Raw genomic sequence first — 17649 nt, forward strand, 5'->3', positions numbered from 1 at the left:
ATGGAAAATTACCAGGCATCCCACCCTCACTCTCACCAGTGTATATCCATAAAAGGATAAACTCACAATGGCCAGCTATTGAAACCTTTAAAGTGGAAGCCTACAAAGAATATGGAAGTTGCTCGCCGTTCTTCTGAGCTGAAATGGTTTAACTGATTTTCCCACCGGCTCTAAGATAAGAGCCCTCCAGCCGTACGAAACGCCTGTAACTCCAGAAATCGCTCGGTACTGAGGCACCTCTGCTCAAACCCTCCCCAGAGAGCCTACCGCCATCCCTCAAATCTCAAAATATATTTTCCCTGTCAGAACAAAGGGCTCCTTAGGTGCCGCTCCCAACAGACTGAGTACATGGAACTCTACAGAGCGCACTGACAATATGAACATCGGATCCCACTTTAGTTGTAGAACTGCCCTTCAGTAAAACGCAGAATCCTGTACCAAAGGTCCGCAGACACTCTCAACGTCAGCGCCGAGAACGCCGTTCGCCCCCGTATCTGGAAACGGTGCCTCGGTCGTTCTCTAGATAAAATGTTCGGCAGGCTTCTGCTGCCAGGCCCGTCCTGTCCTCTGCAGATGGGAGGATAACGCTGACAGTAAAAAATAATAATAATCTCTCCCATCTCAGCGCTGACAGGAAAGCACCTATCGGGCTGTGCTAATTAGCTCCGGAGGTTCGCGGGGTGGAGGGGGAGACATTTGTTTCGGAGGGAGCCGGGGACGTAGACGCTCCCATCTACATTACGGCCAGAGGCTGTCCAGTCCCCCCGGCATCCTCCACGCTCCAGCGAGTCCCTGAGCTCCCTGGGACAAGCTGTTCTCCCTTCCCCGGCGTAAGCAAAGAACACCACAGCAAGCAGGGGAGGGGGAGGGGGGGGGGGGGGGGGGGAGGGGCGGGGGGAGCTCGTAAAAACCCGCCGTGTCATCACGGCAACAAAGAGCAGCCCCCCCGCGCGGGGGGAGCGCTCACAGCCAGGTCGCGCGCGTGACTGATCGAGCCTGTGGGCCCGGCTCACGAGCCGCGAGGTCAAGTGCCGGAGAGCGACCGCACGTCTGGCAACGTTTAGCGGAGGGAGGCGGGGGTCTTCCCTCCGAGCGGCCTGTGGCTCCCACCGTAGGGCCCCCGCAGAGCGATATTTCTCTGTGATTGTCTTTGGGACCGGCGGTGGCGGCCCCCCCGCCCTGTCCTCGGCGGGCCCCGTGCGGACGCTGGGCGCGTGCGCGGCCCCGGAGAGGTACTGTCCCGCCGCCCTCCGGTGATCAATCACCCCCGCGCGCGGCGCTACTTCCAATTGTTTTTCCTGGCAGCGTGGGGACGGGAGAAAAATACCCAGGCAACAACAAAAACTCAGGTTCACTTTATCTCCCGAGAGGCCCTCGCGCCGCGCGGAAAAATGATGTACCGCGTTAGCGCCGCCGTTTGGCGGGTTCCCTCCCCGGAACACTGCGGCACAGCCGCGGCGTGCGTGCTCGAACGCCACGGCAACCTGCCGAAACAAGATTTATGCCTCCGCGTACCTTACCTCCCTCTGCCGGTGTGTCAGACTCTCTGGTCTTTCCACGGACGGGGTCGGTAATGCCACCTGACCTCACGGAAAACAGCCCGGGAGCCAGGTTCAGGGGTATAGCACAGAAATAAGGCCTTTTCCCTCGGTGGCCATTTTAATCAGCGAGAGAGGTAGAGAAGAGAGAGGCGTTTTGAAACCAGCACCAAGGCCTTATTGAGCAGTGTCTCGGGAGCACTAGGCAGAGTCCTCCAGCCAGGAGCCCCTCCTCCACAGTGCCGTTGGTCTCATGGGACACAACAAGAGCTCCGAAGACTTCCTCCCAGCCCAGCTCAATGGCATTATTGTCGCAGTGATGAAAACCCCTCTTTGTCCTTCCTGGTCTCCATCGCGCTGGCTTGGCCTTGCAGGCTCGCTCACAGGAACAAGCGGCCTCCTTGGTCACGGAGGCTTTAGCCCCAGTCACCACGCTCATCCCCCAAAATCCACCCTCCCCCGCCGTGAGGCCGCCCCTCGCTCTGATTTATTCAGAGACGAGGACGCTCGGAAATATGTGCTATGGAGACCAGTGCCCTCTCCGTCTGCAGCAATCATAATCACAAAACGCCAGTTATCTCCGGAACCGCTCATCTGGAATAGCCTCTGATTCTGCAGTCGAGCAATTACACCTAGATGGGTTTTCTAACAAACATGCGTCAGAAAAACAGAAGAAGAAAAAGGAAAAACACCAACTATTACACCAGCAACAAAACATTAACCAGATAAGCGTTGAGCTCTGGATAAATGAAAATACCGTATTATTATGACAAGTTGTCAGCAATAATTATCCACTTCCTCTCAACAGATGGAAAGGGACCAACATGAAATCACCACTCTTAAACCCTCAAGACTTTTCAGAAATGTGTGAAACTTAAATTTACTTAAGTTTCACACCTTTTACTCATCTTTTCAAATTGCATCAAAATAATTTTTATTTTTCCTTTTTGCTTTACATTTTTCTGGTTGTGATGGTTACCATACCTCTTGGATGCAGATGTAAGATGTAAGGATTAAATTAAGACAGGAACAGCTTCAAGACATCATCAATAGCGTCATCAATAATGCCATCAATAACGTCATCAGTAAGGTAATCAATAACTTGAAGCACCAGCAGGAAGCACCTGCACCTGCTCTTGAACTGATATTTAAAGGCACTTTCCATCAGGAACATACACTGGCAATGATAATATTTATTTTTGACTAGGTGCTTTCATCACACTGCTACATTGGTTTGCTACATGTGAAAAAAAGACAAACTGAATAAAAATAGTCAGTGGAAAGCTCACACAGTGGGGCACAAAGCAATGGGACTCCTCATTATCAAGGACAACATAGCGTTTGCCGCAACCGCAATTATCGGCCCTGCAGTTGCTCAGCCTTGGATAGCATTGCTTTCAATTAGCAGGCAGGAGGGAGAGACTGGCAACGCGGAAGATCCATTGGCATGTCCACCAAACACAAGTCGATAATAAGACTGGAAAGTCAATTACTGCCACACGCCAAAAAAAAGACAATCTCATTTCATCAGAGGCTTCAGGAACACTCGCTTTTTTTTTTGTAAAAGACGGGCAGAATCCAATGAGCTTTGGGTAATGAACGCTGGAAGTATCAATGTTTGCTGTATTGCCGTAGGGGGGAGGGTTGGGGACATGCCAGTTTTGTACACGGTTCTGTAGTGACACACATAAACTAGGCAAGACAACTGGAAGACAATGAGAAGACGGAGAACCACAACGTTTAAGGAAGGGGTTGAGGAATCAGTAGAAATACCAGCCACTGATGATGTCTCAATGCTTTGGCATGTTGGCCACTGCCATTGAGAGTCACACAAAAGCAAGCCTCAATGAACCGTAATCAAACAGAATGCATCGCCTTGCAATTAACATATCACCATGGCAGGCACACATTTTCCGAAAGCAATGGATATTCCCTATCTGGATCTGGTCTTTTCATATCGAGAGAGTGCTATTAATTTTGACAAGGAGCTCAGCTAAGGAACACTTTAAAACATCAGTCTTGAAAGGTGGTTCCACACAGCTTTGATGTTGGCATTAAAAAGCCCCCCAACAGTCAATGGTGGGGGAATCTTTTTGTGTTAGCATACGGTGGAAGACTCACTTACAGTAACGGCAGATATTAAACCAACGGTAATGTAATTTCAATGACACACCACAGACTGTCAATTAGCCTGGCAAGAATTTACAGGTTTCAAAAAGACTAGCAGTTGCTAAAATGAAGGTGGGTAAGACCAGCCAGCTGAAAGGACTGAGAAAACTACCAGGGCCTCTTTAGCAGAAATCGTTGGTGCAGTCCATTCTCCGAAAGGCCTCTGGTTATGAAACTCAGAAGGGACGGAGCGGTATTGATGGGGTGTCACTGCAGTTTTACTGAGTAGCTGGCATTGGGACTGGACCATTAATCCCCTTCTCTCCGTCCACCCCCTGGCAGCAGAACTGCATAATGACCACACACTAGGGCTAGGATATGACAAGGTGAAGCCCACGTCTCCATAGCAACTCATGGTATACGTGTGATTGAAATGACAGAGTAGACCAGAGTAGATGTCACCTGGGCCCTGCGAGACGTCTTAAAGTCAGGTGACTTGCCCTCTTGTCCTGACCACATCCTCCCTTTTGCCACTAATCTCCCTGTCTCAAGCCTCATCCCTTTCAACACCTACTGTACCTACAAGAGATTGCCATGGCAAGCATTCATCATAGAATAACCATCATTGACATGACTGAAAGATAAGATGGTATCCTTTGGGAAGAAAATATGTGACATGACATTGGTGTTGGTCATACAACTCTTCATTTCCTTCAATTTTCCACACTAATAATTACTCAATCCTGTCTCTCAACCAAATTTTCCAGTTTTTGCCAACACAAGATCTGGGATTGGTAGTTTTTCCTTAATCCAGTTCTCTCTTGAGAACCAACTGCATTGACGTATAAATAAAAACTGAACAAATAAATCATATTTTTTCTATTAATTGACCTATATCAAGTGATCCACATGGGTGTAACAACAATGCCTTCCATGCTCTGTGGAAACAAATTCCCTGTATTATTATTAGTATTATTATTATTATAACCTCATTGTTTGTTTTCTCCTCTACCCCCTTTGTTTATTCTGCCGTCTCTTCCCGGAAGCATTACTGCATAACTGATACACGCGAGCCTTCATCAGATTATGTGCGATTTTGAAGGTGCCTTCCAGACTGATGAGGAGAGCGCACTGAAAGATGAAAGTAAATGGTTGTCGCAGTCAGTTATATCCCCCCCACCCCCCCACCCCCACCCCCACCCCGGTAGCTGGAGCCAGATTTGATTCTCTCTGACAGACTGCTCAGTCGCTGGTTGCCCCTGGCCACGAAAAGGAAAAGAGGGAGAAGGAGAGAGGAGAGAGGGGGGGGGGGGCAGCACTCTGTCACCCGGGCTATATGAAAGTCTTCTGGGACACAAGAATCAACAAAGTCAACCGCAGAGAAATCATAAAATGATGACAGAGAAGCAAATCAAGACGCTACTTCTCTCAAAGTTCAAAAGCACAGTCCTGATGCGTGAGCCATCACGACTTCAGTTCATATTCAACTCCTTGTGAATAATCTTTGCCTAAGGGATATGGCTTCCTATACTAGTATCCCATCCCATTCCCCAGTATATTTCCCCTCCCACATGAAATGAACATCCTCTTACAGCAGATACAGGGAGATATTTTTTTTACAGGAAAGCGTAGTTGTGAAATTTTAAAGAAAAGCAACCCTCCATGGTTTTCATGATGGTGAAACTCTGGGGGTTTGAAGTAACACCTCATACAGTAGCATGCAAACACATTAACAGGGGAGTTAAGAGGAGTGTGGCGGTTAATCAGAGGGCTTGTTGTTTTGCGAGCTTAATTACCCCAACTGCAAGTAAATGTACCATTTAACCTATGGTCATTATTGCATATTGTGCAACAGCTGTTAAATAAAATGAAGGATGAATGGAAATGTGAATTCATATGACTGAAAAACAACAGTAAGGGAGATATCCACATCATCCAAATGAGATCAAATCGAACTGTCCAGCGATATACATGAATTGTCTATTTTGAGTGCCACGTACTAAAAACAGCATGTGAACGTTAATTACTCGGGAGACAAAATGTACTAAATGATATGTGAGGAAGGTATATCAAGCATGTAAGAAATGTTTTTGACCATTGGCTTGGTTTGAAATATAAAATTAAAACACCAGGGCATACAGCTCAGTCAAATCACATCATGTTCCAAATGTGAGATTAAAAAACACAATGTGTTTTTGAACCTTCTGCCAGGGCCCCTGCATCTTCGCACGATGCTACCCCACAGTAAAATATTCAGTGCTAAGTTAACTCTTACAGAGTACATATGGTCCCTGTTGGACTCGTATATACTCTGACAGAGTTTATTTAACACTGGACACTTTACTGTGCATGCCTTGCCCATCTGTCTTATGCTTATGGCAATGCCATTAGCTCTTATTATATCAGGTACCGTGGAAGCACAGCGTATTCAAACACAGTTATGATTCATTGGGCAGGCATTACAAAGTGTGAACGGACACTGAACTCAATTGAAATGTGTAAATGGTATTCAATATAGTCTGTTGTCGTAATCAAAACATACATTAGTAAAGGAAAGTACCAATACATCAATCAATCAATCAATCAATTAATCAATAAAAGGTTAATGTGGCTGCTTCTTGTACTGTATCGGTAGGGGAAAGGTAGATCCTTGGACCTGTGTTATTGACACCCCAGTTGAAAAGGATCCATTTCTGTCCACTGACTTAGCGCCCAGCCCAAGCTCTTCGCTTGACAGCGGAGAAGATAGCGCACCAGTAGCCTACGCGAGGCCACGGTAAAACCAGGATAACTTGAAAGCTACAAGCGACTGCCTTGGGACATGATCGGCGGGTAGCCAATAGGCAATTCTGGTGGGGCTTTTATTAACAATTTGATTCAAGATTACCAAGTTAAATACCCCATGCGCCACAATATATTTACACTCAGGCTCCGCTTTGCAGACGGTATTAAACGCATGCCAACATGCATTATATCTATAATACAATACGTATATCAAGTAACTATTGTGCTGCTTAGTCAATAGAATACCCATTACCATTAGAGAACAATAACCAGTTCGTGTTATTATACCTGAACGTTCAAATCTTAACTGTCAAACCAACATAGCGGAATCTACCTGGCTTCAATGTGATACTTGCTAAGCTAAAGAAAGACACGGGTAAGTGCAGGCATACATTTATGCTATATACTTGCAAGCAAAACGGACATCAATGTTTAAAAATCAACATCACATTGTCCATATAGGTGTTTTCCAAAAAGCTTACCTGTACAGCAGTCGATAGGTAGCCTATTGTGAATGATGCCGTGACACGTTCGTTCCTTCGTACATTCATTCATCGGTGTGGAATATAAACACTCACGCGTCGAGGCAGGATTAAAAATAATGCATAGAAACCGACGGGGGCACACGGAGCCAAGAAACAGCGGCGCACGAATCAAACATCGACACAAAGTTATACTATACCATACCTGTGTACTGGACGAGAAACATTGTCCACGGAGCTCTCGCCAAAGAATGATAAACTCCTCACGGCTTAAATCCCCAGTAATGTAAATGTAACGCGATCCGCTGAAGACGTGTGGGGGGAAAAAAACGAATCCCCGGGACTGCGAGAGGGCTGGAGTTGGTGCTCCCGTCCGTTCGGCTCGGCAATCTGTGCTACAGTAAGCAGGACGGGCTGGAGGAGGATCCTTTTCAGCTACTACCAGCGTGCGCACACACAAACCACATGCCCAAATGCATGTACACACACACACACACACACACACACACACACAAGGCAGGCAGCAGATGCGACTGGGGGCAGCGAGACGGCGAGTTGACTGGAATTGGATTCTGTGATTTGCTTTGGCATATGTCAGTAACCGTATCCGTTGACGGACTGCTTAATCCTGCTGGTTCGCCGAGGGGAAACTCAAACGAGAGAATCAAGCGAGCGGGGCAAGAGAAATTGAAAAAAAAGAGAGTGGGGGGGGGGGATCTGTAATGTTGATTCAATGTAGTGCGAAATCGACAAGCCCTCGAAACAACTATCACCCGGTGTTTGCTCAAATTCGTCTTCTAACAGTAGCATATTGCATTTTAGTATTTAGTATAAAATCTTTTTAAAAAAACAAACATGTAGCCTACTGTGTGCGGTAATGAAACGGAAGAAAAGCACAAACCGAAAATAACAGATTATCCATAACCGAGATCGAGGCAAAGTTTGCAACGATTGAATTATTTAAGTCTGAGTAAATATGATGCTCACATCTTAAAAACTATCTAAATCGCTTCAATTATTAACATAGAAGAAGCTGGATAATACATATTTTTGGAAAGACTAGAGAATTAAGAGTGGCCTGGTGTGGTGCAACTGCTGGCGAAGCAGATAAAAACGTGGAAAAAATAAGGCAATAATAAAAAAATAAATACAACGGATATGAGGGCATGAACCCTTTAATGACCACTTTTTGGTATTCATGCGTGCCTCAATTGAGCTTAAATAGTTGATTAATTCATTGTTTTAGGCCTTATTTTAGGGTGAAACCAAATACTGCTTAGTATACTACAATGTGTCTGTGTCTGTTACGACAAACTAAAAACAAACACTGGTGATGTCATTACGCCATTAAGTGTTCAATCTAGCCTAATTAATAGGAAATTCAGCTGAACACAAACCAGAAAACACGCTGTGCCCACAGGATTGGTTGGGGGAACCTATTTAAAAAGAGTCTATTTAACTGCAATGCCTGAAGCTATGCTGCTGGAGCCATGGTGAAAAGCACTGATTAAGTAAATCTCAATTTCTTCCCTGGAATTGGAAGCCTATAGTTGCTGATGTAGAACAAAACAATAAAGATAGCCGTTGCAATCTGCGGCACTTGTTTGTCCAGCAACAAACGGGATGCTGTTGATGTGCTATTGGGGTGTTTTTGATCGGATTTTTGAAACTTCAGCTGAGCAATGAAAAAAATAATAATAATGGACGGCGGTTCTGTTTGATGTGACGCTTTCAGAGAAAGGGGCTGAGGTTGTTGGGCAAAAGACAACAATTCCTCACACTTTCAACACCACCTCTCCCGGTGTAGTGGCAGGCGCGAAGGAGCTCTGCATTCGTCCAGCAGGGGGGGCTGCTGCGCACGCTTAGATTTACAGCGGCACTGACCCCTGACCATGCACTGTGAAGAACAGACCAAAGCAGGACAGCCAGGCACTGTGGACCATAACATTGAGCAGACTGCAGAACTAAATAAATACTTAACCAGGCTCACTGCAAATATTCATGCTGTGAACAGTGTGTTTCAGCAATTTTATTTTGTATTTTTCCTTAACATAAAACAATGGCACTGGCCTCTTATGAAATACAAAGGATAATTAGTGGCTGCAAGCACCCTCGGACATCAAAGACATATGGGAATGTCTGCGAGCTGTAATACTCGTAAAAATAAAGCTATGAGCAAAAATGCAAGCAAAGCTAGTTTTATACAAACGAAGCTCACAATAGGAAGGGCTCTTATGTGTCTCTGCTGGAAAAAGTGTTGACTACAAAGGCTGGCTGGGTCTTATTGTGCAGACATGACTGGATTTTGTCATTAGCTGATTGTGACTTTGGGTCCTTAGGGATGGGCCACAACTGGCTTGATTTCACCAATGGCAATATGGGCTTAAGTTGGCATGGTTCCTTGGGTTACCTCCTAATTAGTCCCTCCCAAAATTGCATCAAGCACGCAAAGGCCATTATCAGTGGCGACATAGGTCTTCTCTATTAGCCACTCACTCTGCAGTCGAACTGTAGGGCCTGTCCTGTGGACAGTGAGCCCTCCCGGGCACACAGCCACGCGAGAGCGCTCACACTACCTGCACTGCTCCTGGCCCGCGGGAGCGGGTGGAAAAATAAACCCGCTGAAGTGGAAAATTACAGAATGAATCAGAAATAAGAAGTGTTAATTGGTGATTAGTAAGGCATTGTAATAGATCAATTCATGGTGAAATAAATGACAAGTTGATTCATGATTAAGCTGAAATATATACGCACGTTTTAATTGTTGTAATTTCACAGTTTAGTTTTAGAGATACTTGCATATACTACATGCAGCGCAGTACGTATTTACTGTAGTGTGCTGTGGTAGGCCTGTTATTAGTTTTAGAAGTGTCAGAAATCTTTGACCCTCCGCCATCTCACCCTCGATGTGATATTATTTACTTTACTGTATGAAAGGGAGCAGTGTCCTCTTCTTGGAACACTCACACACTTCGCGCCTGTCTGCAGTTACAGAAATACTACAGTGTTCCTCACAAAATACACCCTTTATGACTTTTTATGACTTTTTAAGATCTGTTTTGATATGTTTTTTATGATTCCCTTAAGGATTGGTGATTTTATGACAATGTATGTCTTCCTGTCTAACGAGAGCCTGACAGTTTGATTAAACTCGTTTTTATGTTGCCAAGAGTCTTCTGAGTCTTGCCGTCATACTCCTGGATCACTCTGCGCCAAACCACTTCTGTTTTGTCAATGCGTGGCAAGCAGGTGAAGCACCTTCAGCAACGATCTGATCAAAATGACAAAGAGTCATTCCATTAATTCTGTGCAACGGCAACATTTCAACAAATCCCTCGACTGCGACCGGCACGGCTTGAAGCCGCGTGCGCCTTCCTGCTCTCGGTGGCTTTGAAAAGCTCCCGCAGACAATTCCCCGGCTGTGAAGGACTGCAGCGTGCCAAATGCCGGCAGACAATGCTAGGGGCAGTGTTCACACCGGCAACCCGGGGCGATGTTATTAAGCTGTGGCTCCCGGCAATCTGCCCCACGCTGTGAAATCTCCCGCGCCACCTGAAGGAAAGATGGTATCTCCTGGCCCCGTGTTTACTGCCACATCCTCACAGGTCAGGAGACGCAGCGGGGAAGAGGGAATCACTTCTCTTTAGAGAGACGGAGAGGGCTGCCATCAAGCAGCCTGGCTCATCTTACTGCCCCTGGATGGAAAAAGACTGAGGGTCCCCGGACTTAAAAGTGTAACATTTTCAATTTGGGACAGCGGCTCGAGTTCTCCATAAATTTGGGGCGGGAGCAGGGGTGGAAGCTGAGGAACGTGGCTTGACAGTAGGCAGCTGGGGGCGGTTATCCCGCACCTCATTAACGCTCCGCACTTTGACAGAGGTCTTTGACTTTGACATTCTGCCTTCCTCTGTCACCCTGTAACCCCTCAACTGGGACGGCCCCTGCTGAGCCCACCGTACGCAACGCCTGTCCTCGTTTATATGATGCCATAAACAGGTTCAAATGGTAAACGTGATAAAGAGAGACGCCATAAAATGTCCGCCTGTTTGTTACTTGCAACATTTTTTTTTTTTTCACAGTCAAATAGCCATTTGGGGGGGGGGGGGGGGGGAGGGGGCAGCCGGAAATTTCAAAAACCGTTCGCACATGAGAGGAAGCTGCCTGGCCAGAGGAGCAGCACCAACATGAAATGTTCTCTGCATTGATTTTTTTTTTTTAAATAACTAATGCAATCAAAGGAATAAATGAGGCGTGCTCCGGTGGCAGGGGAAGAGGCACGTGACTCGTTCAATTTACCAAGCCATTTCCTGGATATGGAAATTGCGTGTTTACAACCAGCCACAGTGGCAGAGTGATTGTACATCTTAACCGCATTGACCAAATAAACATTTTGGGAAGAAAAAACCGGGGAGGGAGAATTCAATTTGACGGATTAAGCAGGACAACACACCATTAAGTGAGAGCGCAGAGCAGCAGTCTTAAAACCAGTAAGCTAAGGCAAGTGGTGTGGTACTGATGGCGGGAGAAATGAGCTTTCTCAGAGGAGATTCGCCGTAGTATCGCAGGAGTACTTAACCTAATCCGATTCAGTAATTACCAGCCTGTACTAATGGAAGACATGAAATTTTAAGCCATGTGAAGTTGCCTTAAGTGTATGAAAGGCAAGCAAAGCATAATTAAATACATTGCCTTCAGAAAGTATTCATTCCCTTACAATTTTGAAGGATTTAAATAATCTTTCCCCTTCACCAACCCAGTAAATTCAACACATGTATGATGCAAAAAAATATTTTTATTAAACAACATTTTCAAAAATCCAAGACTTAATGACTAAAGTTTACAAATGTACAGAATTCAGTTGATATTTTTTAGACTGACCTCTGACATCTGAGATGTTAGCCAGAGACCAGTGGTGGACAGCAGGCTGCAGGCCACACTGGGTTTTTAACGAGCTGTGGGCTTTGGGAAAGGTATAGGCTTTGGCTGGGCCATTGAAGAAGACTGACTTTATTGTTTTTAATTAGGGTCATTATCCAGAGGGAACATGAATCTCCGACCTAAGAGCAGTTATTTATTCTGTGTTCACGCAATGGGACACAGGTGGATTCGCAATCAACACTGGTGGACCTCCTTAATGTAGTTATAGGGTTATCTTTCAGGGAAATGGAATAGACCTGGCCTAATTTAGATTGTTTTTGCAAAGGCAGCAAATATTTATCAAGTAATTCCTTGTCAGGCTTCTAGATTTAATATAATACATCTAAATACTGCATTTCGTTTTGACATTATTTATGTAGTAGAAAAAAGTACCATTTAAATATATAAACATTTGAGTTTGCAGTTGTGTGTATGCGTATGTGAATGTGTGCGTGTATGTGTGTGTGTATGCGTATGTGAATGTGTGTATCCGTGTATGCGTATGTGATTGTGTGCGTGTATGTGTACGCGTACATGCATGAGTCTGTGTGTGTGTGCGTGTATGTGTACGCGTACATGCATGAGTGTGTGTGAGTGTGTGTGTATGCGTATGTGATTGTGTGTGTATGTGTGTGTGTGTGTGTATGCATATGTGAATGCGTGTGTGGGTGGGGCATCACTGAAGGTGGCGGGCTGCAGTCTGTTGTTGGGTTTTCCAATGCTGCCATTGAGCCGCTGTGCTTGGATGCATAGCAGTGTGCCTCTACTCGGACTTGCTTACAAGTTGTTTCGGAGAGTTCCTCGAGCAGGTGGCAATGCAGAGATGACCTCAGAACTCAGGGCTTCCAAAGGGCTGTGCTGGGGTTTGACAGCCAGCTGAGAGGCACTTTGAGACAGTCAACATCTGGCTTTTCTCAATAAAAATAAAAAGGTTGATTATGAATAAAGTATAGAGCTTTCAGCACCAAATTCACTCTGTGTTGTGTCACCAAATGGATTATTAATAAAGCTATGCCTGTGCTCTCATTCAATTTATGCATCTGCGGAAAGGATGCGGTTTCTGCTCTTTTTTAACAAATGATGTTCTTTCAAGGACTTATTGTTTTGAATTAATTTGACTACATTCACCAACAGATGAAAGCAAATTTCATGGTTGGTGTGGCAAATAATTTCTTGAGCACAGTTGTCTGTTTGCCAAGTGCACCGGTTTCAAAAGTAGCAGGTACTGAGTGAAAACCCGGATAAAATATAATCGTTTGTTCGTTCCTGCTCCTTCCTCCTGAAACAGAACCCAGGGCAAGTGTGAAGACCAGGGAAGAAAAACCTTCAATCACTGGGTTGTAAACTCAATTACGGCTTTCAGTGTGAGGCCAGAATACAAGCAGCCAATACTAAGCATGCCTCTCTGAGCTGAGATAACTGGTAGGCTTTTTGTACAGAGAACATTAACCCTTCTGCTCTATGGGTAATCTGGGGAAGGAATTAGCCTATAAAATCAATGATTCAAAAAATTGTGAATTGACCTCATGAATTACACAGATACGCCCACTGACAAAAGAGTGTGCCATGGAATCATTTCACCTCATCATCAGGCTGTTGCAAATGTCTACATTCTTACCAGTTGTGATATATATATTTTAAAATTCTCCCTGGAATAAGTCTGGCTTTGATCCTACAGCTTAACGTTTTCTTCTGTCTTCAAACTCGGCTAATTTTTAAAATCTCTGTAAAAAAGAACAAGCTGGGCTTCTTGGGTATAGACTCAAGATGGCTCAGACAGAAATTCTGCTGCTTTAATTTGCTCCCTCTGGAAACATTGAACAATTGCACTGCTCCACAAGAAGTTTGGTCACAGATTGTTGGGAATTCTTGGCACACAAGTGAGCAACATAAAATCTGTGACCCAATACACAGCTGGTTTCACTGCTCTGGCAGCACAACAGCCACTGCCGGGAATTTACTGAACCAGGAGCAGGGTTTAAAATTCCGAAATAATGCGGAATTCCAGTATGTCAAACGGGAATGTCAAAGCAGGCAATATGTGGTGGCAGAAACGTATCAGATGTGTCAGAGAAACGGTCAGTAAAGGCCCTCATCATCTGCGAGGAAATGATATTTAAAGGTTCCATTTGCCAGAAGTCTGTCAGGCTTTAACAGGATTGCCGTGGTATTTGGAGTCATTCATTCTGAGATCAATGAAATATACTATTACAGACAGACAGGAAAAATGCCAACTCTAAAGGTTTAAAGGGCTTAATGAACTCCTGTGCTTGTTTGCTAGCAGATGCCATTAAATCTGGGAAGCTTGTATAGCCCCGTTTATCAATGGCTGACGGGCAGCACTGTATAATACCAATACTACTAGGACTACTTCTACAAATAATAATAATAATAATAATAATAATAATAATAATAATAATAATAATACAATGCACGATACTTCCTGTTCTTATTATGTCTGGCATGGAAAACAGTAAATGTTGTCTTGTGGTTGTGGGGGTGGGCAGACTGGTCCAGAAAGCCCACCAGTGGCCAAGCTTTTTGTTGGAAAACCTTCTATGCAAACAGTGCCTCTTGAAGAAAAAGCGGAGGGAGCTAAGAGCAGGAGGTAAAAAAAATCAGCAAATTGGATTACGTCCAGACTCAGGAAAGCTGGCCTCTTCTGAGTTTCCCCCTGGCATGAATGTGTATGCGAGTGTATTGCAGAGGGTGTGCAAGAATATCTTTTAACCCCACTCAACTGAAGTCCTGTCAACAGCAAGTCCTGCCATAACAGCATACATCCCCTACAGGCCACCGCGCACAAATCCACCGTGTCATTAACAAAAGAGCAAGGAGAATTGAAAATCAGTGTCCACAAGGACTGGAAGCATTACAAGCCTGCATTACAAGGGCTAAGAGGGGAAAGGGGATATTTAGGGCTGCAGGGCACTGTTTTGGTAGCTGTAATGCACAGCTTATATGGTTCATCACAACAGATTTGGTATCTACGCAAGACAAACATCAAATGAGCCTTTCATTATCCCCTGCCTCCAAAAAGGAGACCTGGGCCCAGTGATCACCAGCAGACCTGACCAACACACTAAAAGTAAACACTAACACAGCCAACATGCATGCGGTGCAATACTGTTTAGGAAAAAACGACATTCATGTCTGGACTACTAAATGTGATTTTCATCTGTTACGGTAGGCAGTTGTTTACACACCCACCTCTGCAGTTCAGATATTAATTTAATTTTCACAGGCATATAAACAATGTTTAAAAGGACAAATGTCACCTCTAGCCCAACTCAGACAATTTGCCTTTCAGTGGGTTCCTGCCTGCCTGAGTATGGAAGAAGGAAGCTGTGCATTAGGAGGACATGAAGAAACTGAAAGGAGAGGAATTAGAGCAGATATTAAGTTAAAAAAGAGAGTGTGAGGACAAATATATAGAGAGTAAAGATTTAAGAGATTAAGAGAAGAAAAAAATATATAATACGATTAGATAGAAGGATAAATGTAATGGTTATATGCTTGGGCAAGAGAGGTGAGTACGTTATGTTCACAGATGTGTTCATGGGTGTGACCAGTGGGGTGGCGCCCCAGACGGATGTGTTCTGATCGGAGGATGATTTTCTGCCATAATGGCATAATGGCATAATGGTTTTTAAAACTGGGATTGATTTGCTGAGTTATGGGCCTGGGGAGTTGCGACAGCCTGGCAGATGAGTCTGTAGGAGAGTGAAGCTCGTTTCGGGCAGGAGATTGTTTTTGGATTTAATAGTACAGTTTCACAGCTGACGAGGTGCAATAGTTGTCAAAACTGAGGGAGTTGTAATATCGGTAACCACCTTTTTTTTTTTTTTTTTGTGCCCAGTCTCGGCTGAGTCAGCAAAAATAGCACATTCCATTGGCGAGATGCAAGTAGAGAAAACCATGGAGGAGGTCTAGATACTGTATCATACACCACCTCCAAACCCCAGCTGAAAGTAACATACCTGTGTAACCACATCTCCCAGGCTCCTCACCTCTAGAGGAAAGCTGCTGTAATTCGGGCCTATAACCGTCTCACTGTCTTCACCACCCGTGCACCAATCAATTTCCTGGTGGTGTTACCAAGCAGAACCGGAGGGCAGGAAAATGGCAGTCCTGAGAATCCATCAACCGCACAAACGCCCTGATAGGGAGGAGGGAGAACCCGACTCTGATTGCGCGTTCATTGTTGCCCCGGTGACCCCCGCAGCACACATGCTGAGTGTACAGAAGGAGGGGCAGCTTCCATCTTCTAATGGCCATTTATTTGGGGCCCCAGAATTGAACCACATTCATTCAGACGTTTGACAGCACACACCCCCCCCCCCCTTCTCCATCTCAGTTCCCCACTGCTTTCATCCCTTGTTTAATCCCTCGCTTTTCCTCCTCCGCCTGCTCCTTTTATCACCAAAATGAAAGTCGATGATTTTCCTTGTGCGGGTCAACCAGGTCAGTTCAATTAATGTACAGTATCTCTCACACAGCTTAACACCCCCATGATCTGTGTGAGACTATATTCATTTATAGTGTAGCACTGGAAGAAATGGCTGACATTTTACACTTGGGGAAACAAACTATAGCCATTAAAACAGTAAATGTATGACTACATAATGTAAGTAGAATGAAATGCATTTCAGAGCAAGGACAATTTGTGACTGCAAATGGGGGAAATCATTAAGGGAATCCACACAACTATGTACTCTAAATTCATCACACAACCAACATGAAATGTTATAAAATGCAGGGGGGGGGGGGGGGTCATCACAGCCTGTATAAGCCTGAAACATGGCAGATATTATGCACACGCACAGATGAATTTGCCCCCTGTCGGTTTTTGGTCATTGTCTCTGGCTGTTTGCCCTGACAGCAGAGAGACTCCATATCTGCATTTCCCTATTTCCCACAGGAGATGTGCCTTCATTTCCAGTGCAGGCTGAAGTCACCTTGTCTGTGTGACTTTCCCGGAGTGCGTTAAACATGTGATTTCCCCATGGCACATATGGCGCAGTCGGAAACCCTTCCTGGCATTTCGGGTGACTACAAGGTGAAGGAGCCAGACGGCTCGTTTGCTTTAATAACAACTGAAGAAGAACCTTTGGAGGACTGTCAGCGGAAGAACAAATGCTTGAAAACTTGGAAGACAGGAATACGGACAGAGAAAGAGCACGCCAGACCCCCCGAAGGCAGAGCTGCGACTGTATTTGATAGGTGGCCAGCTCCTCCGCAGGGGGGCGGGCCAAGGAGCCACTTTCAGGAAGAGCCAAATTCTTAATTACAGCACATGAGAGCTATATCTGGCGCAGAGAATAAACCGCTTGTTCTGCCAGTGGTTCGATACGTTTGCACGGAGCCTCGGGGTCCTCCGGGCTCAGAGAACATCCCAGACTGGAGCTGCAGTGTGGCAGGTTGCTTACCTCCGGCATGCCCTGGTCTGTAGTCCTTGTGCATCATCATCGTGGTGGCACAGGGCTCTGACCTCTGTGCCTTCGGTCTCCGTGTGGAAGTCCTGTTGCAAGACAACAATGAAGCATTTGTATCACACCACTATAAGAAAATAATAATAATAATAATAAAAATCCCACCTCATAATCCCCCACCATGTTCAAGTATGAATAAAGAACTACATTCTATATTTGCTTCAACAAAAAAAAAAAAGTATATATATTATTTTAATAAAAAAGAAATGAAAAAGAGGCAGTTATTTTGAGTGGTATAAACATTCAGTCGCAGAATTGTGGTGCTTTGCTTAGTGCCTCATCTGAAAGAGAAATCGCTCTGCTTCTTTGGGTCCCATTGGCTATGTA

The 17649-nt window shown here is 45.1% G+C and overlaps 1 protein-coding gene across 2 annotated transcripts in view; it reads right to left on the minus strand.

The window, feature by feature from the left end:
• The window catches only part of enox2 (ecto-NOX disulfide-thiol exchanger 2), a 161515-nt gene extending 144169 nt beyond the window's left edge, over positions 1 to 17346 (minus strand). Inside the window, exon 1 of one of the 2 annotated variants that reach the window (XM_061235097.1) lies at positions 17260 to 17346. In XM_061235097.1, the coding sequence (XP_061091081.1) occupies positions 17260 to 17299 (40 nt within the window). In that variant the 5' untranslated portion in view covers positions 17300 to 17346. Of the gene's footprint in view, positions 1 to 7118; positions 7337 to 17259 lie in introns of those variants that run through there. The other variant, XM_061235098.1, reaches the window with a different exon arrangement.
• Positions 17347 to 17649: the final 303 nt, after the last annotated feature.

The sequence above is a fragment of the Conger conger genome, chromosome 3 (genome assembly GCF_963514075.1).
Source record: "Conger conger chromosome 3, fConCon1.1, whole genome shotgun sequence".
NCBI lineage: Eukaryota > Metazoa > Chordata > Actinopteri > Anguilliformes > Congridae > Conger > Conger conger.